At 41.0% G+C, this 27,239-nt stretch overlaps 1 protein-coding gene across 1 annotated transcript in view; it reads left to right on the top strand.

The window, feature by feature from the left end:
* sorcs1 (sortilin-related VPS10 domain containing receptor 1) overlaps positions 1 to 27,239 on the top strand; it is a 150,615-nt gene that overhangs the window by 87,374 nt on the left and 36,002 nt on the right. Inside the window, exons 4-5 of the mRNA XM_084560697.1 lie at positions 13,108 to 13,266; positions 23,704 to 23,777. Coding sequence (XP_084416823.1) covers positions 13,108 to 13,266; positions 23,704 to 23,777 — 233 coding nt within the window. The remainder of the gene's footprint in view (positions 1 to 13,107; positions 13,267 to 23,703; positions 23,778 to 27,239) is intronic.

Raw genomic sequence — 27,239 nt, 5'->3', positions numbered from 1 at the left:
AACGTGAAGTGCTGGAGATCAAAATGTGAGCGGCGGTTAATTTCCTACCTGAAGCTGAGAGGTTTAAGTTTCTCAAAGGATTTACACACACAGGCACACACACAAAGAACTTTTCTCTGGGCTAAAAATTAAAGGTGTCCAAACAAAAAGGCCACTTATAATTAATCACAGTGGACCGGTTACAAGCCGAGCATAGATAATCAACAGTTTGACCTTAAGAACTAAGAGTAAATAGAAATAATAGTCCTTAGAAAGGTGTTGCACACTCAAAGAACTCTGGAAATATATGAGACTTTGTGAAATTCTACTGTATTTCGAAATATGGGAGCTAATGAACATGTTTATGTCGAGATTCTGTGTTAAGTTATTTAGCAGCAGTGGGTGGAAAATCATTGTCACATCACAGAAGTCACAGTAATATTTCCAAAGCGGCTTTGCTCTCTAATGAGTACTAGGTTTCAAGCCTGCTTCACATCACATCACATCAGCTAATGAATCGGTTGAGGTTTTTCACTCGACAAAGGTCTGTGTGTTTGAGGACAGCATTAAACTGGGCAGATGCACTGCAGATCTGCTGAAAATGAGAGCTGAGACTAAAGACATCAAGATGAGAGTCACTTTTTCTATATGGAAAATGACTGTTTTTCAAAATGTAGCACGTACTTATGTTCCGCACAAACGAGCCAACAGCAAAATTAGTTCTACAGCAAAGTCATGGAGTTGCTTCTGATTAAACAGGTCATTTCAACACATGCTTACTTACACCAGGCTCACCTGGAGCGATACCACCTGCTGCAATTGCAGCGCACTGATATCTACACATGAGATGAAGCAGGGAGAAGGAGGTGAAGTGTCTTTTTGTCCACCGGCTTTTTAATGACACGGTGCACGCCAGCATCCGAATCCCGGCGAATCAACCATGCTTCGCTTGCGCACAGCGGTGGCACTGCATTCGAGGACAAGCTAACGAATGATGGTTTCATTCGGAGTGGTGGTGTGATGGGGTGCAGGGAGAGGATGCAACATCTGTCAGCCCTAAGGCACGATCTCCAAATGGCTGCGGTGATCGGAGAGGCGAGCGCCTGGACGCCCGCGGAAAGACACAGTGACAGAGGAGGAGAGACAGGCTGAGACACAAATTTGGACGGACAGAGAGAGATGGAGGGAGACGGAGACAGGCTGACAAAGTGTGAGACATTAAGATAGAGGAGGGTGAGCGCCGGAGCTGTAAAGAAACGGGGATGGGTAAATCTAGGTGAGCTGGGGATGTTCCATCAATATTCTTTTACGTGCCTTCACGGGACATTGCTCAGTTTCTCAGCGGGGGACTGAGGGCTGTACACTTGTGTGCTACCGCCTGAATAAGGAGCAAGAATTCCTCTAAAAAAAGCACCCGCCAAGTGGCATATGTTGTTATGTTTTATTTATTGATGACGACTGTGAAGAATTCATTTCTTCAGCGGCTCAACACAGATCAAGATGTCTGAACTGGGAATCCTGCTGGTTAATTATCTAAACTTATCTTGTTTGTCTTGTCTCTGTTCATTCATACGTAATGGATGCATCGCAGTGTTTTCACACACAGCTTGCAAGCCTCTCAGCTTCTGCACCGCCATAAGGAAACCCAATTACACCGAAAGAAGGAAACTGACATGTTTGTCAGGTCTGGCCGGGGTCTGAGGGAGCTAAAATGTCAGGCAGCGCTCAATTAGCAGTGGGTTTCAATGCCTCCGATCAAGAGACAGGAGTTTTGTTTAATAAGATGGATCAAAATGTTGAAGGCACCTGGTCGATGCAGTGAGGAGAAGAGAAGTAATAATTATGAATGTGTGTATCAACTCCCTCCGCTCTCATGTCCTGCACTTGCAGCTGGATGGAGCCTGATAGCTGGGGTTTCCTCATGAATATTCATGGGTCAGAAGCTGTGAGACTGATTTGATTTGCAACGTGCTGTCAGTGCAGACAGTTTACTGAAATAATATGATTCCTCATGAATGCGCGCAGGCTCGTCTTGTACTCAAGGGGTACAGTTAACTCATTGGTAATCCTGCCAGTCTCCCCGTATGTCTGCTAACATTAGCTCTGCAAATGTTATATGCTGCGGCAGATAACGGTGATTGACACGTGCATGTGCTCTTAAATGACATCAGTGAAATGAGCAAACAATAATTTCATATGAGCGCTGACACATGACGCGGTTGGATACCATGTCAAAAGACTTTTAAGAGCTTTAAGTGATTCATGTTCTCACATAATAAAAGGCTCAGTCTATTCACCGACTTCCAGTGAGTCCTAAGCCTCATCCATGTCTTTGTAGCTGGTAGTCAGTCGCTAGTCGACAGTCCAGCCTCTGGTTACCTTGGTACACTGCAAAATCTAATAAGTAAACATTACTTAAAAAAAACATGCAAACCGATTGCCTTGAAATTACAGACTAATCTGGACTAGGAATTGCAAGTTGTGCAAACAAATGCTTACTTAGTGTAGTTCACTTACAGTGTTTTACCTAACTAGGCAATTACAAGTAAAGTATAATGTGTGTTGATTAAACACAACACATGTATTGAAGTTGGCCTAACAAATGCTTACTTAGTGTAGTGCACTTACACTACTGAGAATTCCTATTTCAACTAACTAGGTAATTACGAGTAAAGTATACTGTGTGTTTATTAAGCACAACACATGCATTGAAGTTGGCCAAACTAATGCTTACTTAGTGTAGTGCACTTACACTACTGAGAATTCCTATTTCACCTAACATGGTCATCACAAGTCAAGTATACTGTGTGTTTATTAAAACACAACACATGCATTGAAGTTCCTGAAACTTACAATCTCAGTTATATTTACTTGAACAGTAATTGATCTTAACTTCAACGCAAAACGATTGCCTTCAAATAAGTAAGTGTTGCTTGTATACTTCAAATAAATGAAAACCAGGCTCTATTTTAAAATCACATTTACAGTTACATAAGATTTCAACACAATGATATACAGTAGTTCAAAGTTCAGCACTTCTTTATTCCTGCTTGAAAGGCAGAAAAAAACTCAAATTTACCAGTTAAATTTCAAATATTGACATGAATGTGACCGCAGAAATTATATTAAGAATTCTGTCTTAAACTGACCTGAGCATTTCCATAAACTGACCCATATTAAACACACAATACAGTGTATGAAACAAAATCTGTTTTGTTACATACAGAACCATCTTTTCCAAAACATTTGGATTCATTAGTGTAAAAAAAAAAAAAAAAAAATACCACTGACAAAATCATAAGCAGGACATCTCAAATGTCTAAAACATGACATGACATATGTACAAAAGTCAGTACTTTGTAAATAATAATAAAAAAAACATGTAAAGACATTTTCTATTGCCTACACATCATAGAAGCCAAGTCTAGTTGTAAACTGGTCTATCAGATATGCCTCTGCCCAGGTCCGTTAGTTTCAGTTCTCAAACATCTCCTTTATTTGGATTGGGCCAACGAGCCAAATTATAATTTTCTTTTTTAGCCATACTCTTTGCGCTCACAACCTAAGAAACAAACAAACACCAAATCAAAAAGTACAACAGCCAAAGTGAGGTTTGGAAGATGGTTACAGAAAAACATACCAAACTTTCTGCTCAAATCAAGAGAAGATTTTGCTTAATAGCTTACCACAGCGATTTCCGGGAAGATAATCAAATATTTCCTTGTCTAGTCGAAATAATGCAGCGTCTCTCCAGTACCAACCAAGTTGTGAACTGTCTGTAGGTTATTTACATGATTAGCACTCTTCTTCTTTTTCTGCTTCGTGCACAAACATGCTCATTGCCGCCTCCAACTGGTGTCGTAATGTCTTGCTTCCTTTACTTGGTTCTTGTAAGTGACCTTACCTTGGAATTATGAAGTAAATTGCTTTCTTCACCCTGCAATTAAGTGTTACTTGAAAAAAACCATTAAGATGTAAATACTTTCGCCAAATAGTTAAGTGAACAATTAAATGCAAGTCAGCATTAATATTGCATTTTACAGTGTATATTTCCCGACTCAAATATTTCCTTTAGTCTCGGCTCTCATATTGCCATGTATGGACAGCACAAGCACTTATTCAATCTGACCATCTGGGTTCACCACGTGCTCCAAGAACATTATCAGTTCAATTCGGTGGTAGGAACCAAAGGCATGGAGAGTCTTTCCTTTTGGTCACGTTTCAGTCAACTACATAAATGGATCCAATTGGTTGTTGCCTCAAAGCTGAGGTTAATTCAACTTTGTAACATCCACTTCACGTCAGTTTTTTCCACCCCCATCATTGCTACAACTCTTTGAATCTCATTAACATTCATGGTCTGGTTGGCACATAGCTTCTTGTCTCTTCCCAGCCTGGAAGCCGGTCCGATTCCCCCAACTTACTATTTTTTTCTGTCACAAAATTGGTCTGGATTTGCTCTGCTGAGAACTGAATACGCTCCAGCAATAACGCTCCAACCAATCAAATTCTTTGGGCGGCCTTTAGGTAGGGATGTATAGAACAGCGGCATGGTCATACAAGTCATCTGAGCACCTTGGAGTTGGATTTATTAACAGAATCGAAAGGTGAGGTGCTGTAACAAACCACAAGTCATGAGATTAGATACAGAGAACCCAATAAAAAAAAAAAAAAAAAAATAGAGACATATCTGTGAGGTGCAAAGGTACGTGCGCCTCTAGGCTTACATGTTAATTTCAAGACTAAATTAGAGTCTATTTGTTTAGAAGTGTTTCCAATCAGTGTAATAAGACTTGGGTGATGTTCAGTCTCCTGTTTTGTTTAAGAAATCAGGGATGTGTCACAGTCTGATCTTCACAACACATGTTTGTGGAAATGTTTGATGCCACAGACAAAGGCGCTTCCTGAGGACCTCAGAAAATGTGTTGTTTTTGATCATCAGGCTGGAAAAGGTTACAAAGCCCCCTGAAAAGAGTTTGGAATCAACAAATCCACAGTCAGACAGATTGTGAATAAGAGGCAGATTTAAGACAACTGTTACCCTCCACAGGAGTGATTGATCAACAAAGATCACTCTAAAAGCAAGACGCGTAAAAGTCAGAGAGGTCACAAAGGAACCCAGTTTCACTTCTAAGCAACCGAAGGCCTCTCTCACATTAGTTAAAGACACTGCTCTCCAAAAACAGCATTGCTGCTTGTCTGCAGTTTGCTAAACAGCATGTGGAGAAGCCAGCAGACTGTTGGAAAAAAATATTTGTGAATGGTTGTGACCATGGTTGTGATACAATTATTTAGCTTAAATTAGAGGTGTCATGTTTGTCGACTAAACAACACTGCATACCAGCATCAGAAACTGATGTTGTACATGAAACATGGGGGTTGTAATGGGGGCGTTTTGTTGCATGTGGCCCAGGACGGCTCGTCATCACTGACGGACCAATGAGTTACTAATTACACCAGTGAATTCTAAAAGAAAATGCCATGATGAATGTCATTTCTGTCTGTGAGCTTATTCTCAAGAAAGAACTGGGCCATGCAGCAAGACAACAACCCCAAAGCACACAAGTTGTTCTACCAAAGAAAGATTAAAGAAGAACAAAATTATTGTTTTGTAACGGCCAAGTGAAAGTCCTGACCTTAATCCAATAGAAATGTTGTGGAAGGACCTGACAAACAGTTCACATGAGAAAACATATCAAAACTGAAGTAGTTCTGTGCTGAGAAATGGACTAAAATTCTTCCAAGCCGCTGTAGACGACTGATCAGCAGTTACCAGAAATGTTTAGTTGCTATTTTTGCTGCACAACGGGGTCACATCAGATACTGAAAACAAGGGATCATTTATGTTCGCAACTCACAGATTTGTAGAAATTATTAATTTTCTTGAAATAATAAACGCAGTGCAATGTTTCTGTTTCATTTTTTTAATTGGGTTCTCTTGGTCTACATTCAAGACCAAGTCATTTTATTCCAATTATCTGCACATATCAAGAGATGCTTCTGCATGATATAGAGTAGATATATAGGGATCAGAGTTTAGAGAACCAAATGCGTCTATATATTGCCACATTTTAGTGCTTGTACTAGTACATTTTCGTAATCTCTTACCTTGCCGTGGACTGATGCTTTTTTTTTTTTTTTATTATACAGCTCTTGTCTGAGCAGATGGAACAACTTCAGGCTTTAGTCTTTGAAAGCTTTTCTGCTCAATGCAATCTTCTTCCATAAACATGTTCCCTGAATAGCCCGGCAGCCCATCAGTGGGCTCAGTTTCAGCTGCAGTTTATGAAATTGGACAGTTTGCCTGTAACTCTTTCAAATCCATTCTTTTTGTCGTCTGATGTCCCGTGACTCCTCAGCCTCCTTCAAAAGCTATAAGAAGCTTTTGAAGGAGGCTGACCCTACCCTTTGTTATAGTCTGGGAAGATGGCAGCGCGATCGCCAGAAAAGATATAACAGGGCTTCTTTATCTCCTTTTATATCTTCACACTTGTCATGCTGGTAAGTGCAAGTCCATTTGTGGAATTCTGTTTACTTGACGGACTGCTTCATTTCTACTGAAAATGTAGCATTACCACAAACGCAGCGGAATAGTAAAGCACCCAAAATTAAACGGCATAAAAGTTGCTCTCCTCATCAGGAATATTGCTCGGTGTGACATCAGCAGACGTGATCATGAATGCAAGACTTATCAGATGAGGATCACTGATCTTAACTCAGCTGACCCACATAAGCTCCTGACAGCAGGGGGACAATGTGTATCGCTGCCTTCCCGAACTGTTACAAATCACGGCTATAAAAAGACTTAACTGTGTTTTCTGATCTGCTCTGTTGATAAAACCGCAATTACAGCTCAGTATGAAGCTTGTGCGTGACTTCATGTACAAGTCGAGCTGCCGCAGAATCTTCCCTTCCAACTTTTCTCCCAGCAAACATTCACAAAGTCATTAGAGGCTTTTGTCTGAACATGAAAGACGTTCTCTTGGCTGAACATGTGGCAGGTGAATGTCTTGTTCACAAATATTATTATATTGTCTCTGAGTTGGCCCTCCGATAGACTGGTGACCTGGTGACCTGTCCAGGGTGTACCCCAATGACAGCTGGGATAGGCTCCAGCCCCCCTGCAGCCCTCCAGAGGACAAGCGGTTACAGAAAATAAATAATCTTCTGTCGTGCATTTTTGCCTGCAGAGTTTTAGAAATATCAAGACTGTGTGATGCGGCAAAGCTGAGGTGCATTCACTGACACATGCCATGAAATTAAATTCTCTTCCTCCAAGTGAGCATGAGTGGATTCTTTTAACCATCCAGTCCTGATAAGAGCTCCTTAAGATGGTGATCAGACTCTCCAGTGCTTCTAAAAGGCAGCAGCTTTCCTTATTATTTTCCCCGCAGGTTACTTTCAAGTCTCATGTTTTTGAGTCATTAATCTGCATAATCCTCCAACTAGGAAAAAACACATTGATCGCCGTGTGTTTTCCTTTTCTCTCAACTCAGACATGTCCAAATCCCAGCGAGTAAAAATGAAACTGGCTCAAGGCCACAGACAAAACATTCTTTCATTAGTGGACTGCTCCTTTAAGTTTTCTCTCCTTGCCTTACGTTTTTGTGGCTAAAAGGGCCAACGGTGATAACAGGAGGTGCTGAGACCTTTAGCCGTACCGGCACATGTTTACTGCTGACATTTATCGACCTCTTGTGAATACTTTAGTCTCTCCTGGCTGGAGCCGTTCCCCCTTTGACTGCCCTTTGGCTTCAATTATGAGACTCAGTTTCTTCGGCTTAAGCACGACCCGAAGCTCACATTTTGCTTTTCCCTTAGCTGATACGGATGCGAAATAATCCAGAGTTACTTCTGTGGCTTGGAGGGGCATTCATACAAAATAACCAAAAGACTCATCTCTTCACACACAGAAGTGATTTTGGAAAGTGATGCGCACTTTTATTTCCTGTCATTTCCGTCGCTGGTTCTTTGAGTTGCATTTACAGCTTCAAACATGTGAGACAGTTCGCAGTGGCTACAAAACCACAAACAAACCGCAAAGTTCAACGACTCTTATGTGGTTTCAAAAGCAGTTGTTAGTTCATAAGCTGACAAACATGAAGAAAGGATATCTCAGGCAGTTGGATAAATGTGAACTGGCCTTGATCCCCGCATTGTCTCAGTTTAGCTGTTCTGCGTCATGTAAAATTGATTTCAAATCAAAGATGGTGGTTTGCTGCTGGGCTCCTGCTGATCCGTCAATCCCAGTTCAAAAGCCTACCCTCAGGGGGATCACTCTTTATTTACGACACCTTTTCTACAATCAGAACAAACAGGAAATGAGGGAAATCAGTATATTAGCTCGTGTTAAATCATTGCCGACCAAGCTGCCGTCACGTAAAAGCTAGAAAATGTACTCATCCCAGAGAGAATAAATCTCAAGCACTTTCCTTTGTCCCCTTGATTCAACGCTTCTCCAGTCTGGGCCCGCTTAAAGTCTGAAAGCAACAAAAAGCTATTAATTCTGGAAAATTAGCCACCGATTTATAGCGGGGATTCTCCATCCAATTACTGTGCGACTGTATGAAATAGAAACTATGAAGCTAATTTCATTAATATTCGCTCTCAGCATTTATGCCGCTGCGGTCGCCTTATACACTCAGATATTCTTTACACATATCTCAAACATCCTTCAGTCAGCACACACTTCATTAACCTTTGCTATTTTAAACCTATTTGGCCTCATAATTTACACGCATCACTCACTCATCTTCTTTCTTTACTTACACAGTGCGGGTGAGAACAGCAGCAGCTTCCATTTTTCACCAAAGGTTATTCTTTTGCCTTGAGCTAGTTTTGTGTTCATAAATACAACACTATTAATGAGCATATAATTAATTAGCAATATGAATAATAGAAAATATATAGAACTGCACAAACCTGATTTCAAGTACTGGGGATTTCACAGGGGAGAAGATTAGAAAAGACAGGGGCAGCATTGGCCTTCATTTTAAACAATTTTTTTTCTCCGCCAACAGAAAAGTGTGTAGCTATATAAATATTTGTTCAGAAGATTCCCAGACATCCAGGTCATGGAAGAACTGGAAGAAACTTGGATGACTTGAAGCATCTTCAAAAAAATCTCAAACAAAGTTCAGCTAGTTGCTGACTTTTTGGTGTTTGCTGCTAGGCAGGAAGCTAACAGTTTACCAGAAATGATAGAGAGAAAGAGCAAACAGTAACTCAACGTGATACCATAACAAAGGGTTAGTAATCACAATGAATGTTCTAGTAGGATGAACCACGTAAGCCACTACTGTCATAAAAAAAAACATGAGTTGCTTTGAAATGAGTGAGAGCAGCTGCGAATAACAGGTGTCCCTGAACACAGCACAATCATTTAACATTCATTAGAAGTGAATGTGACCTCCTCTATTCTGCCAGGATTCCTTTTTTTTTGTCTATATTTTCGTTAAATACATGAAAAGCATTTAGTTTTTCTTTCCTAACATAGTTTAATCCAGTTTTTGTACTCATGTATTTACATCAGCCTGCTGTGTGGGCTCCTTCCAGTCCAATGAATTTATGGAATTCATTTAAGCATGTAAAGTTTTATTTTATTTTCATTTTATAAAAATATATTATATATTTTTTTTATTTTCATTTTGCAGAGCTGCACTGAGGTGACAGATGGACTGTAGAAAAGCCTCCATATTTTCACCTCAACGTATTCTGTACCTGAAGAGTATTATGCCGCAGGAGCCTCCCTCCGTCCTGCAGACTTTTTCCATTATTTGTTTATGTTTGAAAAGGTTAAGGATTGTTTTATACGAGAGAACAAAGCCATGCATCACTGTAGTCATTTCCATACCACATTTACACATCTCAGCGGGGTGTATCGATCCCCGTGTTCTGATGTATACCAGTGAAACATACATTTCTGTGAGCATGCCAGCGTGGTCAATGTTCCTGTAATCCCTCATTCTCCAGAAACACAGCAGCCAATTATAAAGTTGTCGACTGTTCCAGCTGCGTTGCAGTTCCAGTGAATTAGGGGGGACATTAATTGGGATTTTGAGTTCAGACAGCATTTGAGTGCATTTGATTGGACTGGTCGGCATGTGGCTCACGTATGTGGCATTATATCTGACTTCTGTGATTGATGAACTGGTGTTAGTGGGTCTGCCCACCATGGCTGCCGTTACCCGAGCGACTGCAGACAAATGACTTACCAGCATGAAAGACCAGGAACAGTTTGCCACACTGAGAAGGATATTGACTGTGAGAGCAGTGTGTATTCCCATTCTCTCTGCTGTCTGACGACATAATGGGCACACAGAGATTGTCATGCTAAAGGCCATCTCTAAACCAAATATAAGCCCCCTGGGTGTGACTCAGGGACTTTACTTTACGACGATCGACCTGTTGGAGAGAAAGGTGCCACGAGAAATCCAGCAATCAGAGCCACTTGAGAGTGAGCAAAACAAAATAGCTTAAAAAATTACATTTAAGTCAGTTTTCATTGACTGAAATAAGCTTGTTCAATACAGGACCAGTCAAAAGTTTGGACACAGCTTCTCCTCCAATGGTTTTTAATCATTTTGAGATTTAACACTTTCTGTTTACTACATAATTCTATATGTGTTGTTTCATCATTTTGATGTCCTTGGTGAATGAAGAAAATAATCAATGTGTTATGTATATTTTAGATTCTTGACACTTTACACACTCAATCAGCCTCGTGAGTTAGTCATCTGGATGGCTTCCCAACAGCCACGAAGGAGTTCCCAGAGGTGTTGTTGGCTGCTTTGCCTTCTCTCTGCGGTCCAACTCATCCCAAACCATCTCAACTGGGTTTAGGTCGGGGGATTGCAGATGTCAGGTCATCTGACACAACACTCCATCACTCTCCTTTTTGGTCAGATAGCCCTTATATATCCTGGAGGTGCATTTGGAGTCAATGCCCTATTGAGAACCTACCAAGAACAAACCAGATTGGACAACATGTTGCTGCAGTGGTAGCTGTGCCGGTTAAATGTGTCTTGAATTAAGAATAAATCACCAACGGTGTCGCCAGCAAAGCACCCCCGCACCGTCACACCTCCTCCTCCATGCTTCATGTTGGGAAGCGCAAATCCGCTCACCTTTTCTGCATCTCAAAGACATGGCGGACCAAAGTAAACATTTTCACTAGTCCACAGTAGTGTCCATGCCTTGTGTTTTTTTTTTTTTTTTTTTTGGCACAAGCAATTCTCTTGAAGGCATGATTTGTGTAGTCACCTCTGAACAGTTGAGGCTGATATGTGTCTACCACTGGAATTCTTTATTTATGTGGGCTCTAATCTGAGGTTTCAGAAGCTACGGTAATTATTGGTCTTCTATACCTCATAGGAGCTAGTTTCATCATAGAGTTTGATGTTTTTCATGATTACACTTGAGGATACATTTTCCAGTCTGACACACCTTTATGTCTTAAACTGATGATAGGCTGTCGTTTCTCTTTACATAGTTGAGTGATTCTTGACACAATGTGGATTAGAACAGCAGTCGAATAAAACTATTCACTTTAGAGAACCGCGTACCAACCGCGTTCTCAAATGCACTCCTGACCACACACCTATTAATAGAAAACCTTTCCAGGTAACTACCTCATGAAGATGATTGTGAGAATGCTGAGAGCGTGCAAAGCTGTCATCAAATCAAACGGTGGTATATTCTGATTTGTTGAACACTTTTTTGTTCACTACATAATTGTGTTCCTTCATAGTTTTCAGTATTAAATTACAATGTAGAAAATAATATAGATAAAAACCACAGGAATGAGATCGTGTGTCCAAACATTTCAACCAATATTCCAAGTAAAATAGATTTTTGCAAGTCATGTCACTTTACATAAATAAATAGCTTAAAATCATACACTGATCAGAGATACCTGCCTGCCAAGTAACTTGAACTGTGTGCAACTCTCAGGTAACAAATATTCATCCAGGTTTTTGTTTCCAGGGTGCTTGGCAGGTTGGTTTATCCAAGGATCTCACAGAACTCGCTGCGTTTTTCAGTTTTCATCCTGCGCAGCATGTATAGAGCCCGTGAGGAACAAAACTAAGGGCAAAACAAGTTGTCCGGGCACTCATCTGCACCACTTGACGCTGCTGCTCCTCAATCTTTATCGCTGTGAGCAGAGCGTAATAACTGAAGGTGACTCTGGTTTGTGTCAAATCCTCTTTTTCCCAGTCTTGTCTGTGGTGTAAGGACGGCAGGACAACACTTGGGCATGTCCAGTATACATTGCACCCTGACTTTGCAATAAAAGATGCTGACATGCCATATTATGGGCTGACAGCTAAACATTAACAGGCACCTTAAGTCAGTATGCGTGATCTTTAAGAAGGGGTGGGTATTTCCCAGCGCCAATTATGGCACACGCAGTTTCATGCAGTATCACTCTCTAGAGTGCCTCTGCAAACTTACTTACTACACTCGCTGATGACCGCTCTGTGTGAGCGTTGAGGTCCGGTGATTCAATTATATTTGCATCTGAGATTATCATGGGAGTTGTTTTTTTTTTTTTCCTTTTCATGTGATTTTTCCGGGGACTATGCCAAAATTTTACAAAAGAGAAATGTTGGCCCTCTAAGAAAAGCGAGAAGCTCCTGGGAAATCAAGGCCTGACTGAGCACAGGCGGCGAGAACGAAGAGAGAGAGAGAGAGAGAGATGAAAAGCAGAACTCTGAATCAGTGCTACAAACACTCATTTTCTGCGAGATGTATTATACTGATTATATCATCAAGCCTAACAGATACAAATTATTATTGAAGAAAATTGTATCATCAGTGGAAGACTGACAAGTTTTTAAAATGCTAATCCGCAGCTACAGCGGTAATAATATGCTTTATATCTCAGATATGGTAATCAGCCTTGATTGACTTGTCTCTCGCACACACACACACAAAACTGGGTGAAAACAAATGAGATGCATTTCATCGCTAACAAAGAAGAGTAGTCACTGTTATTAAGTATATATACATACATGTGTCAGTCTCATTGTGAATATTGTTTTGTTCTCCTGCGCTGAACACCACATAGTGAACCACTGTTAACTTGCTAGCATTGTCCTCAACTTCACGCTCTCCGTCTGTCCTCAGATCATGTTGCTGACCGATCCGGAGGTAGAGAGCAGTCTTCTGATCAGCTCCGATGAAGGAGCCACCTACCAGAAGTACCGGCTGAATTTCTACATCCTCAGCCTGCTCTTCCACCCCGAGCAGGAGGACTGGATCCTGGCCTATAGCCACGACCAAAAGGTAGGGGAACGAGCAGGGCTAGTTTAGCGACCGGTTGTAAGGTATTAGGAGAGGGGCCGAGTGTTAAGTCAGATAAGCAACAACAACAGTCCGGGATTACAGCGCCTCAGAGCATGATGGATAAATGTTGGATCCTGTTAAGCAAGAGTTTGCCTCAAAGCACACAGCCAGGGTTCACGGAGTTCACAGAGAGAGGCGGAGAAGCGTGGACGGCATACTTCAGGTAGATCTTGAATTTTCACCACAAGAGGAGAAAAAGAGATGGAAATGCTGTGAGCCAAGGTTAACTTGAAACTATAAAATGATGCATAACAACAATACCATGATAGATACCCTTACTGATAGAAGTCAGTAAAGGTATTTGGAATAAGAAGTACGCTAGCGAAAGTAAAGCTGCTACTGTTAATTACTGTTGTTGTATGACCATCAGCACCTTCTCCGTTTTTGAGATTTTACTAACATTATGTTGAATATGAACAGAGATACTGAATGATATTCACAATAAGAATGGATTAAAATTAAGAAAAAAAGCTATACTTTTCTAAACTGTGTGCTGCAGTATAAACAGCAAGAGCTTCTTGATGTCTGAGCATATTTTGGTGAGACTGCACTGAATATTTCTCTAGCTGCTTTTTTTCGGCGTTCCACTTTGTAGACGGTCTATGCACTCGTCTCAGCTGGGTGAGCATAGAGACCAAAATTGTTTGCCCAGAAATTGGCTTGTTTTTATTAAATTAGTATACCTAGTAGTATACCCTGCCACATGCTTAGTATACCAGTAGACCAATACCCAGCACATCACCACCACCAATGCCCAGCACAGCATCAGCACCGATGGACCACTTTTCAATCTCAGCGCTACTAGCTTAGCATTCCGTCACACTGACAAATTAAACATTCCTGAAACACCGACTTGCGTCCTCCTTCACTCTTCTAGTAGTGGTGTGTCTGTACCCTTTAAAAATGAATGAACCAAAGGCTGGCTGCTACACTGAACTCCATCTACAAAATCGTGCATTTTTTGTATGCGATGAGCCCCAGACAGCTTCATACGCTGTCTGAAACGGTGGTTATGCCGAATTCTTAATAACGTACCCCCTGCTGTATATTCAGTCTATGCAAACATATATAAATCTTTAAATTTGTGCAGCAAATCATGCATTTAAATACTTCCATGCACTTTTCTCAGGCCGCGTCGCTGCGTATCTCCTCTTGAAGGCACTGACAGCATTTTCCTTCAAAATGCAGCTCATTCACGGTGTTTGTGATATTGTTGGTTAGAGCTCGAGTAGCTGGACAAGCCCGTGTACAGCATTTATCCATAATGCGGAAGTAAACAAAACTACAGCAAGTTAAACTACTGGAGGGATTGAGGGGTAAATACAGCCATTTATTTTTATTTATTTTTTCTGTGGAAGCCATTGGGACTTTCTATGCGACCAGCTCAGGCTTCAGTTGAACATACTAAACCTCAAATGAGTTAGATGTGTCCGTTCCCAGAGGAAGGAAGCTTTTGGCTGCAAAAAATATCCTTGTAGAGAAAAGTATGAGAGAGTGCAGTATAGAAATTGTTTTTGACCGCCAAACTTCAGAGCTCGTCACTCTGGCTGATCATGTGATACACTGGTGACATCTGCAGGAGGTTGTAACTTTCTTTGCTTTGGAAGTCTGATGCTGCACGTATGCCAGTACAATATGTTTTAAAATATTCAGCTTTGAAGAAATGTGCCTCCAAATTCCCATACACTTCCATTCATTTTTCAAATCATAAAATAAATGAAATGAAACTGACCATTGCGGATATCAGCACCAAAAGTGGTAGCCATCATGACACCAATATGCTTGACTGTGACGTATCGTAACGAGGGAGGACCCAAATGCAAGAAACTAAGAGGGGAGGCAACAAAATGACTTTAATAAAAACTCAAAAACCAGAACTTAAGGCGCTGCAGGGACGGAAGTGTAATCCAAACACACAAATCTACAGTGATGGGATGTACTGCGCCGAGGCTTCGGTGCATGTGTCAAGAAATCCAGGAAGTCTTTTATTAAGCGCGTGTCAAGGCTTGCTTCATTAAGGGCAAGTGACGTCACCAATGACATCTGAAGTCTTGCTGTTTCACAAAGTAGTTTGAGTGTTGGCGTGATTTATTAACATAAATAAATGAATCCCCGCAAAATGAGTGTTACTGTTGGAGTTTCACCAATTTATCTGTGACATAGAGGGGCTTGTTGTCATGGAGCCTTGCTAAAAGGAGAAGAGTTTTCCCTGTATGGCACCTAGTGATGGCTAAGGCTTTATTCAAAATGGTTCATTACTCGTCACTACAACTACTACATGGTTTTATGGTTTCATGCTGTGTCTAAATAAAATAAAAATAGCTCATAGCTTAAAAGACATTGAGTAGTCAGTGTTCACTATGCTAGATGTTATATGTGATCTCATTTCATTGTTTAATTGATGAGCCTTAAATAAAAGTCAGCTTTGAACGAGAATCGAACCCTAGCGAAGTTGTTGCACCACAAGTTGTGGTTGTTTCACTCGCTTACGTAATGTAAATAAGTCTTCATCAACTCCCATCGATGTTTATGTTACAGCGCTAACATCAACTATTTTCCTTTGCTCTGGGTATGGTGGATTAATAGTGTTATAGGATCTTTAGTACTAAATGCAACGCTGACAAACCAAACCTCTGTGGACTCAGTCTCAGCTCTCCCAAAGAGCTGACACAACCAAACCACAACTATACCGAATGAAGCAATAAAGGTTCATAATTTATAAAGAAATCACGTGACCAGACCACGCATTGGCACAGAGGTTCGAAGCAACTGTTTCATGAGCATTATAGACCTCTATTACCTATGAACAGACGAATGAACCACAGAAAATTAAATGAAGGTGTTTTTATTTCTGTTATTGTGTGGGATTATTTCCATATTGACACTGTGGCAAGATGTAGCAAGAGGCCATCACAAATGTGTGAAATGACAATAAAGGTTTTGACCAGCAGGGGGGTTTGTGTGCAGATGAAGCCTCAAGAAATGAACCTTTTTTCGAACCAAATGAATGGAAAGCTTCAAGGCTTCTTGGGGTTTCATCTGGCCATCACTACAAATCTAAAAGAAACTGGTGAAGACCAAAAACCAAGGACAAACCACAAGGAAAAAAAAATCAAAGAGGTAACAGGACAGGGGAAATATAACAGACAGCTTGACAGACGTAACATCACAAAGAACTTGATGACAAACAACGGGAAAGACAGGGCTATATAAACCAATCCAACAATCAAAGGGGGGCAAACACGGGAAGTAAAGCAAGACAAGAAACACCAAGGAAGAACTTACAAAACAAAAACAGGAAACAAAATGAAAACCGAACACAACGAGTCACAGGAAACCTTCAAAATTCAAAACCATGACATTGACAGATGAAGTTTGGAACCGCATTTAAAGCTGCAACTGTTCAGAATTAGTTACAGTCCAAAAAAGGAGTCAGACGGACATAAATAAATAAACATAAATGGGATTTCAATAGTGTGATTGCCCTGAAAAATGTTACAGCCCCACCTCTTTCAATTCTTTTTCATTCTGATTGAATATCCAACTCAAAATTAAAAGAAGTCATCCATCTGGGAGTGAAAAGAGAAAGAGGAGGAGAAAAGAAAGCAAGACAGTGGTAAGTGAAGTAGAGAATGAGAATTAATGATAACACTAAATAGCTAACTGAATTCTGCTAGTCTAGCCTTAACAATGGGCGACAGACAAATACATTAAAATGAATTCCACTAGCATCACATTATTCATTTATTCTGTTCATGTCCAAGTTCTGCAATTTTTTATGTTTTTTTTATCTAGGGCCCCAATAGACTCTGGAAGTGGCTCTGTTGAGGTGGTTACATGAGGCAGTTTTATTCCGATTAGTGTAATAATGTAGTGTTTTAGTGGAATACTAGTGTCCATGGAGATATAGGCACCGAGTACCAATGGGTCACAACGCCATCGCGTTAATAGGCGTGCTTTGATCTCAGCACAAGAGGGCCTCTCGTGTTACTTAATGCAACGAGTTCAGTAAACTCTAAGCAGTTAATTCAAATTGGGTGTAAAGCATAAAAGTAATAACAATTACACATTCATTGCTGTATGAAAATAAACATCAGAGCTGAGAAATGGAACAAATAGGCCTTTTGGTAAATAACCGTCTGATATAGGAGGCAGCGCGTGGGCTGAAATATTTACATGTGTGAACTAGTGAGACGGAGAGATAAGAAAGAAGAGAGTGGTGCAATTTCTAGACATTTTAAAATCACCATTTGCATTAATAAAATATTTTTCTCGTGGCGTAGCCCTTTTGGGTCTAATGTTTCATCTGCGATGAATAATGAAGGCATTCTGCTCGGCTCAGCAGACGTGTGGACGTGCAGAGCGTGCGTGTGTGCGAACGCGTCCTTCTCCTCCGGAACGTACATCACACTTTCACGGTGGAGTCAGTACTTAGCCTGACACTAACACACCTTTAATACATGTGATGAGTGTCAGATGTCCAGAACACAGAAAAACCTTTACATTTTAGATCTATTCTTAACTTTAGTTCAGCTGCTTTGGGATTCGCCCAATGATCTGATGGTGTTTGCAGGTTTTAGTTTCTGAATTCAGTTCGTTCCTACACTGGTCTGTGCTGGGTGCACTGCCTCCAGGAAACAGCCACAGTCAATTCAATTTTATTTATATAGCATCAATAACAACAGAAATTGTCTTTAGACCCTTTACAGAACCCGAGCCTGAAACCCCAGAGCCACACTAAGGTGATGACGTCAAGAAAAAACTACAGACAGGAAGAAACCCTGAGTAGAACCGAGCTCATATGGGGGTGCTCATCAAACTAACTGTCAGCAATCAATCCGTGGTAAACACAGTATGCTGCATGCTAAATATGGATGCCAAAAGAGTCTTGGTGGTCATGTGTTCAACAGTTGAGACATGGTGTTGATGTCGGTCCTCCTCCACAGGCCAAATGTGAGCACGCACCACTTGAAGTCTCCGTGTTGGCTCGTTGTGGACACTAATGAATTCTTTGATCGCCTACAACCTCGTCAAGGTTAAGGCCTTTCTACTCAGTCTGTTGAATGCAGTACAGAGCGTGTTTGTGCTCTGTGTTCAGCGCGTGTGTGGCTGAAAACAAATGATTTACAAGTAGGCAATTATTTGTTTTAATCAGATTATCATTTAATTATATAGACAAATAGGATTAGGGACTCTTCATTTCGGATAAACGTCTCTAACAGCCCATGTTGTTATACTCTGAAGTACTGTACAACGTTTCCTCAAACATAAACGACAGAGCAGGTCGACTGACGATGACTCCACGAAACGATGTATACGTCTGTTTGCAAGCTTGCGGGCAGGCGAGGATTAATAAAGAGCATCAGAGTCAACTTCAATCCAACACCAGACCCAATGTACATAGGATTTGCGTCCTGTGTTGGACCATTTCTATATCACATAGTTGACTTATTTTGCCGTTTGATTATGTTTACGCACCAAACTATTTGTGCTTGCTTACAAGCGATCCCAAATTGGAAGAAAAGGGACCAAATGTTACAAGTGAAACGTCTCAGATTGGCAAAACTCTTTTCCACCTTGTCCTTGGCTACCGTAGCGTTGAGTTCCACCCCCCATCACTATAACTACATACATCAGCCAGCCACTTGTGCTTTTTCCAGTGAGGATGGGTCGCTCTGTAAACTCCTGCCTTCTAAAAGTGTTTCTATGGGCCTGACCTTAGCTTTGTCTAGAACGCACCATGAAACACTATTGCTTGCTCTACACTCAATGAGGAGCTATGATAAATAGTATTATTGTGAATCTATTATTTGAGTCACTGGGGTGCTGCGATATAGGAAGCTGGCTGTAACGGTTCTGTTTGGAGGTTTTGTTGTTCTGCTCAAAGCCAAAAGTAAGTAGCCCAGAAGGTACACCAAGATGTCCATTCATCGCAAAGCTGGTGGTTTCTTCCCAAGCAGTAGTTTCCTTGAGCAGCAACCGTGATCCAAGAATGAGCAGAAGTGACACATTGTGCTTTGCACAAAAGGTTGAAGTCTGTTTACCAGATAGTACTTCCGTGAAAAAAACAACACAAAAAAAACTGTTTTCATATATCATTCTGACTTTAGTCTCTAAAACAACTTGTCTAAATGTTTCAAATATTTATCATGATATACAACTTGACACATTGGCTTTGGGGGAAAGTTTACAAAAGCCAGCAGCAGGTTTAGCTTCCTTTACACTGTCAGGAAGCCAGCGTTGCTGCCTTTGTAATGCATTTTGAGTTCAGTGTGTCAGGCAGCGCTCTGACTCTATCATCGAGGAGGCTGGGTTCCTGCTGGTAAAGCGGTTCAATCCCTACTACATGGACTGCATGCCGAAGTGTACTTGAGCGAGACACTGAACCCCGAGTTCTGTGTGTGAACAAACAGGTTGATGTGTCGTTTTTGTCTGTAAAGTGTTTTTAGTGCCATTATGTAGAAAAGTGCTATATAAATACAAGACCATTTACCATATAAGGAGTCAGGACAGATTGGTCGGCTCTAACCAGAAACAGCAGCCTTTAGCTAACCTTGACCTCCTACACATACTGTAAGCCTAACACTGGGGGAGTAATGCTGGTGGTGGCACATCGCCTGTAGCAACGCTAAATCTATGCTAGTATTCTGCAGAATTCCTAAAATAACAAAGCTATAAAATTTAAATGCATGAATTTTATGTATGCGAATATACTCGCCATACATATGTTGTATTAGTTCTTTGCTGTTAAACATTCCATGCTTCTCCTCTCCTAAGGCAAACATATAGGAGAAGAAATATACATCTGAGGAGAGATCATGCAGAAGTAGTGAACATGTGTCTACTGGTGGCCTGCAGCTGCATAAACTGACTGTTAATAATCTGAGACCTGGGAAGGTTAAAACAGTAAAAACTGTTTTCTCGAGCCGCGTTATGCAACATACTGTATTTTTGATGTATTTTTGGGGTCCAGTGGACGTTATGTAAGAACTTGCTCACTCACCGCATGTGCGCTCTTTCTTCCCTCGCTGTATGTCAGGTGTCAGGACTCGCTTACCCGCCCCCTATCTTCCACTTGCACTCCCCACCTCCGCCGTCCACCCACTCACCCACCCGTGCCCTCGCTCGCGCACATCGTCTCCACCCTGAAAGTGCTTCTCTTTCAATTTCCTCGCCTCCTTTTTGGCAGGGCTGCTGCATTTGTTGATTGAGAGACCTTTTGGAGTTTGTAAAGGCTGCGCCGACCCCCCCCCCCTCCACCCCTTCGGCACCCCCATCTCCTGCTCTCTGCCTCTTCACTGTCACTTGCTTGGCTACATACTAACTTGCTGTAGGAGGGTAATTAGTCAAAGTGATTTCCTGTCCCCGTCCCCCTCCCGTTCGCTTGCATCTGCTTAGGACAGCTTAGCACGGATGTCATGGAAGTCTTACCACCCGTGCCGTTCGTCTCCCTGTTCAACATGAGAATATACACGGAGCAGACGCAACCGTCTCAGTGAATATATAGTTTGCATATTCAGCTACGCTTCCTCCATCGTCAGGACATTAAAGTCATGCCTCAGTGTTTTTTACTGCCGTCCTCATAGGTGTGGGCATTGCTGAGTCTTTAGCGGATTTCTGTTTTAACCCTAATGGGCAATCTATTATAAGTAATTCTTGCCTTTAAGCCCTTGGCTTACAGCTGAAATGTTTTTTTGTGATGTTAAAGCACAGTAAAACACAGTATAAGGAAGCAAATTGCACCTTAACACCTCTTCTGGAGAAATCAAAGAGAATTATTGATTTGACAGCAGTGATAATCTGTGTGGGATGTGGTCTCATGGAGGCTCCTTGAATGCTGGCCTCCACTCCACCCTTTGGGATGCAGAAACTAAACACAATTAGAAAATAAATTAATAGAAACAAACAAGAGTTGCAATTTTTTTGTTATCTGCCACTGAAAGATTGTTTACACATTATGCACGGCTGCTCATGCTCAAAATGGAATAAGTCCAGCCTAAAACACTGAAACAGGTTTTCTGCCTCATTAAATTTCAGCCGTAAGCTGCAGAGCAAATGAATTTGTCATTGAGCGTCGTCAGAGGATGCAGGTGTGTTTGGGGACAAAAGGATGTCAGTGAATGCATCAGTCCGTCAAGGCTATTGATTTGCTGAGCAATCAGCCAAACATGCAGCGTTAATTCACTTTTTTTAACTGATTTAAACTAAAAAGGGTTTAATTATAGGTAGACAGATAGCTTTTTGTTTTATATTAGAGGTATTTTTTGTTTGGGATGCTGAAAACATACATTGTGGTGCTGATGAACTGGACTGAATTAAACAATTTGTTGTTTCTGTTATTTAGCCCAGCCCACTGACTGAAATGTCAAATAATAGGAACATGTGTCAGCACAAAACAGTACAATTCAACAGCCCTACAGACCGCAGCCTCCTAAATGAAAACACAGTTAAATCTACAGTCCTCTCGGTCATTTTAGACTAATGCTGAATACCAGAACCTACATGAAGAGAGAGAGATTTACTGCAGGTCTGTCATATTAGAATGCTTTCATTAGTGTGCCTAATGAACTGGCAAGTGAGTGTGGATAAAACACTAATTATAATTAGACCTAATTGTTATTACTAATACTCAGCTCATTATTATCAAAAATATGTAATAGGTCTCATCAAGCTCCATTTTTAATTAATTACGCTCCTTTGTTGAATAGTATAAGTTGGTAAAACTTAAAGTTTACAATTGGTTCTTCAGTCGTAGATATCGTGTTCAAACATGTCATCATTAAAAAAAAAAAATGAATAAATTACAAATTACCACCGTTTATACTGAGCATCTTGCAGAGCTGTAAACCAAGTCTTGTTGCACCGTACAATCTGTGTTCGACAGTGACAATAAAGGATATTCTATTCTATTCTATACTCTTATTAGGAAGCTTATATTTTAGTAATACAGTCACCTATCATAAAATACTGGATACATTCATTTAAAAAGTAATTGATACAATTAATATACGACAGATTAATCGATCATGGCACAACAGGGTCCGATGATAATTCTCTGCAGTCTGTCATCATCACCAGTGATTATTTTTATATCCACATTTGTTTAAATGAGGAATATGGTTTGGTGCGGCTTTAAAAGTGATTACTTCTGTAGAAAGACTTGAGTGAGTGACTGAGTTTTTTAAACATATTCTGAGTTTTTGTAACATATTCTGTGCCGTGACCCCCATAAATGAAACTCATTCATTCTTCTGTAGCCACTTGTGCGTTGCGGGGGGGGGCTGGAGCCTATCCCAGCTGCCATTGGGCGAGAGGCGGGGTACACCCTGGACAGGTCACCAGTCTATCACAGGGCTAACACAGAGAGACAGACAACCATTCACACTCACATGCACACCTACGGCCAATTTAGAATCACCAATTAACCTAACCAGCATGTCTTTGCACGGTGGGAGGAAGCTGGAGTACCCGCAGAGAACCAGACATAGGCCATTCACCTAAATTACACCAAAGGTGGACAAAGAAAACCACATGCACCGCTAGAAACCACTCGAGAAAATATTTAATTTGTGTCTCTTTTACAATATGTATGCTATTTAACTGAATCCACCCTTTAATGTTGCTCTAATGCATCCATTTGTTTGACGAGTCAACTGAAACAGGAACCTGTGAAGTGCACCCTTTAGGAGAACAAATTGAGGTTTCCTGTTTTTATGTACAGTTTGTTCAATTAACACCGAGATCACTCCTGCGTTCTCTGTCCTTTCTGTGTACCACGGCTAAATCTCAGCCATCCAGTGATTCACTCACTCGTGAACAATGGCTGTACTCAGACCACCCACCTTTCTTTAGCTCCTTTCCTCATCTCCTCCCCCCATTCACAGGCTTGTTACACTAAGACACGTTTCTTTAGCGCAGGGAAATCTGCACTCTGCACATCGGTCTTTATACTCTCATCCTTAGCTTGTCTGCATGGTTTAAGCCTGTGGAAGGTGGGAAGGCAGACAATACTCAAATCGCTAATGTCCTTAAACCGGATGATTCATTTGCCCTGTTTAAATCATATGTAATTTCTAAGCTAATTTAAAAGTCTAATTGAAGCTGAATGTATGTTTGTGTTATGCTGGGAGAAAACTCAACTCCCACTCGTCGATACGCTGCTGCTGCTGCTTCTGTTTCTGTTAAAGTGCCGAGTAAATCAACGTGTGAACACAGCCCCACAGTGCAGTCCTCTGCAAACGCGTGTCATTTCAAGGGCAAACACAAAAGCATTTGATTTCAAGATGGCTCGAGTCGTACAAAATGACCATTTGACTGGCTGTTACGATGACAAGTGAATAAATACTCACTGTCTGTTGTCTGGTTGTCTTGCTGCAGCTCTACAGCTCGGTGGAGTTTGGGAGGAGGTGGCAGCTGGTTCATGAGAGAGTGGCTCCCAATCGTTTCTACTGGTAAGTACACAGTTCTGTACATTTCTAAACAAACAAAAGTCAGAAAGCTCCAGTTAGATTTAAAATCAGCCATGCACAGTGTAGATTTGTGTTCAGGTTAGAGATGAATGACATTCCACTTCAGTCCTGTTCATTAATGCCAAATGTTTGATTAATTTCTGATTTTTTACCCTTGATATTCCTGTGTTTGTGATGGCATCCAAAAAAAAAAATTCATAAATTTTTTCAATAATTTAAATCAGAGGTCTTCAACAGGGGGTCCGCGACCCCTAGGGGGTCCGCGGTGGTAATGCAGGGGGGTCGCAAATTTTTTTAAATTTTTGAATACACATATACATAATTAGGGGGTCCCCGCTCCATCTCTCCATCAGTTTGGGGGTCCTTGGCCTGGAAAACATTGAAGACCCCTGATCTAAATGCAAACTGGATTTTTCTTGGGGGGCTTATTACTACTTCTTACTCCACAATTAGCAATTACAGTTTAAACTAACATTGCAGCTCATATTCAAGCCATATTAGAGAAAAATTAGCAACCTAGCTACATTTAGTAATATGTTACATGAAGGCAACATTATTAAATATTATATTAAAAATAGAACCGGTTGTTTGCTGTGTTTAGCAGCTAATGTGAGCTTAGCATTAACAGTATAAAGCAGTTTGTCCTCACTGACTGCAGGCTACACTATGCTGACGTACAGTTTTGACAGGCTAAGTGCTTATATCTTAAGGTAATGTTAACATACAGCTGTGGGTTCTTTCAACATGGTTTTAAGTATCAGTTCAGTATGTCTGAAGTTTCTCAGTCATCCAGGTCATGGTATATACATCATCAGTTCAATACCTCTTGTCATCTACATTCAACCACTCTTAACTCATATCTGTCTGTGCACAACAAGTATGATCTCAACATGAAAATGATAAAGAAAACAAAATATTTTGTTTTCTTTATCAGTTATTGCAGTCGTTTATTTTAATAATTTATAATGTTAAACACTTATTTTTGTCAGTTTTGCCCCTTCACAGCAACACTGCGTATTAATTGTATCAGACCAGATTCACAGACTTACAGTCACATTGTACTTCTTGAAACTACAGTTACAGTATAAAAGGGAGTAATTGTTCAGCTGTAATTCTGATTCATTTTCATGTTGGATCAATCCCGTACAGAATCGGTATTCAGTTCTGAAAAGTGTAGAAATGAACTAAACGCGTACTTTCTGAGTATTGTCAACTCATGTAATTTCTGCAGTTCTGCACACATAGTTGCGTCAGTAATTACTTGACAAGTACCGGAAAAACAGTTGGATTTCGAAGCCAAGTGAAGAGTAGCTTTGACATTGTGAGTGTCCTGGACTGACGTCACCGTTACTCCTCAAAGTGAGGAGCAGATGAGCCATAGAGGTTTTTAAGGTTTTCATTATTCATGTGTCTGACATGCCTGACAGTTGCAATATGTGACTGGCAGTGTTCAGCTGTGGAGAGAAGCTTCAAAATCAGTTTAAGGAGCAACCAGTATGAAGATTGAAATAATTTCATGGCTCCACTCGTCAAGGCCTTCCTACTCAACATGTTCTCATGTGGACTTTTTTTTCCTTTGTCATTCCATTTTTTTTCCCCACCAGTGATTAATTATTGGATGAATGATTGTTGCATTGCTTCCTAGTCTTCCTTTTTTACCTCACCAGAGGTGCTGTCCAACTCAGTGCCATCGAACATGTCCGCCCTCTATGCAGTAACTAACACATAACAAAAAGCTTTCACCTCAACAAACTGCAGAGGAACTGTCGGTTAATAACAAGCTGGGCAGCCAGGAGTGAAGGGAGCCTGGAGGGCTGATTCTGCAGAAGCTGTCAGAGTTCTATTTTGGGACGCTCACAGTGCGGTAGGTGTGGTGGTAGTCCAGGTAATGAGGTTGCAGAGGGAGCTTGTGTCTGTCGTATATATGGCCTACAAACATGTATGGATTTTTACGGTCAACCTTAGTAGCACTCGGCCAGACTGCGCAGGAATGGACACAGTGCCCTGACCTCCATTCAACTATAAGCAGTTTGTTGATTTTCTGTGTCCGGACATTTGAATGTGACATTACAAATAGAGATGGGATTTATGGCTCTTTGAAGGTAGCCGGATCCGTTCCTTTCAAAGAGCCGTTCAAAAGACTGGCTCATTTTGATATTTATTTATTTTTAAGATGCCAACCTGGGGATCAGAATAATTCAAGCTTAGAGATCTCACGAAGATAATATGTATTGGTGGGATGTCTGAGTCTGTCTATATCTAAAATATATATTCTACATAAACCGATGCTTTATTTATTGCGTGACAAATTTGGTAAACACCTTTGCGTTGGCCGGGAATCAAACCCAGTCCCCTGTTATGCTCACCATTATACCAGCTCTGTCACCAACACTGTCTCAAAGCAAAGCAGGAGCTCTGTGTGCGACTGTGTGAAACAAAGTTTAAAAAAAAAAAAATCCTCTTCCTGTTCGTTTTAAAGAGCCGCTCAATAGATTCGGTTCGTTCGCTAACATCACAACTCTAATACCAAATATCTGCAAAAACATCTAGAGCTCCCTCTGTGACATCTGTCCATCTCATGCCTAAGCACTACTTTTTGTCCACCTGTCCTGGCTCCAACTGTCCTCAGAGACCACACCTGACCAAACTATTGACTGTGTATAAAGATGGACAAACCCTCTTGGCAGTGACTGACTCCTCCTAAAGCTAGATTTTTTTTTCTGCGTCAGATCTACATGATGGCTGATGTGCAGAAATGTCCCTGGAAATTTAACAATGCGTTATAATGGCAATGCAGACCACAGCAACTGTAATTGGTCTGAAATGCATTCCCTCATCCACATCTCTCAGCAGCCAGACAAGCTCAGAAAATTCTCCCTCATTCTCCTCCACATCATCTACTCAGACGTATTTTGTCCTTTATAATCTCCAACTCCAAAATGAGAAACTCGGTTCCAGTTGCCATTGTTAGAAGCACACAAAGGAACTCAGCTGACTAGCCGCCAAGTAATTACAGAACAATGGGGACACGCCAGAAAAGTGAAAAACCCTCACTGTCATAGGCCACTGTTAGGGTACAAAGCACCGCCTCCATGTGTCTGCATAGATCCGTTGCAGAAGTATAAACCACGGTTAACTCCCAGTTCAATAATACAAGGCAGGAGATGAGGGGTTTAGTGACCTGTGAGGACACCCATCTGTCACTTAAAGTGGTCATGCCTAAAAATAGGCATTTTCAAACAACCTCTGATGGTCATTAGAGGAACTACAGTTGTTAAGACCCTGTGGTCCAGCTTGGTCCAAACCATTTTTTCTTTCAATACATTGTCGCTGCTGTAGATCTCCTCCGCTAAGTGCTGAAAATATAAGTTTAAACAAACCATGTATTATTCTCTTCCCATCTCTCGTCCGAATGGATTATTCAGTGAAAATGGAAATGTGGTC

The sequence above is a fragment of the Chelon labrosus genome, assembly GCF_963514085.1.
Source record: "Chelon labrosus genome assembly, chromosome: 2".
In the NCBI taxonomy this organism is placed as follows: Eukaryota; Metazoa; Chordata; class Actinopteri; order Mugiliformes; family Mugilidae; genus Chelon; species Chelon labrosus.
The sequence above is the reverse complement of the archived record's forward strand: the minus strand, read 5'-3'. Positions and strand labels throughout refer to the sequence as shown.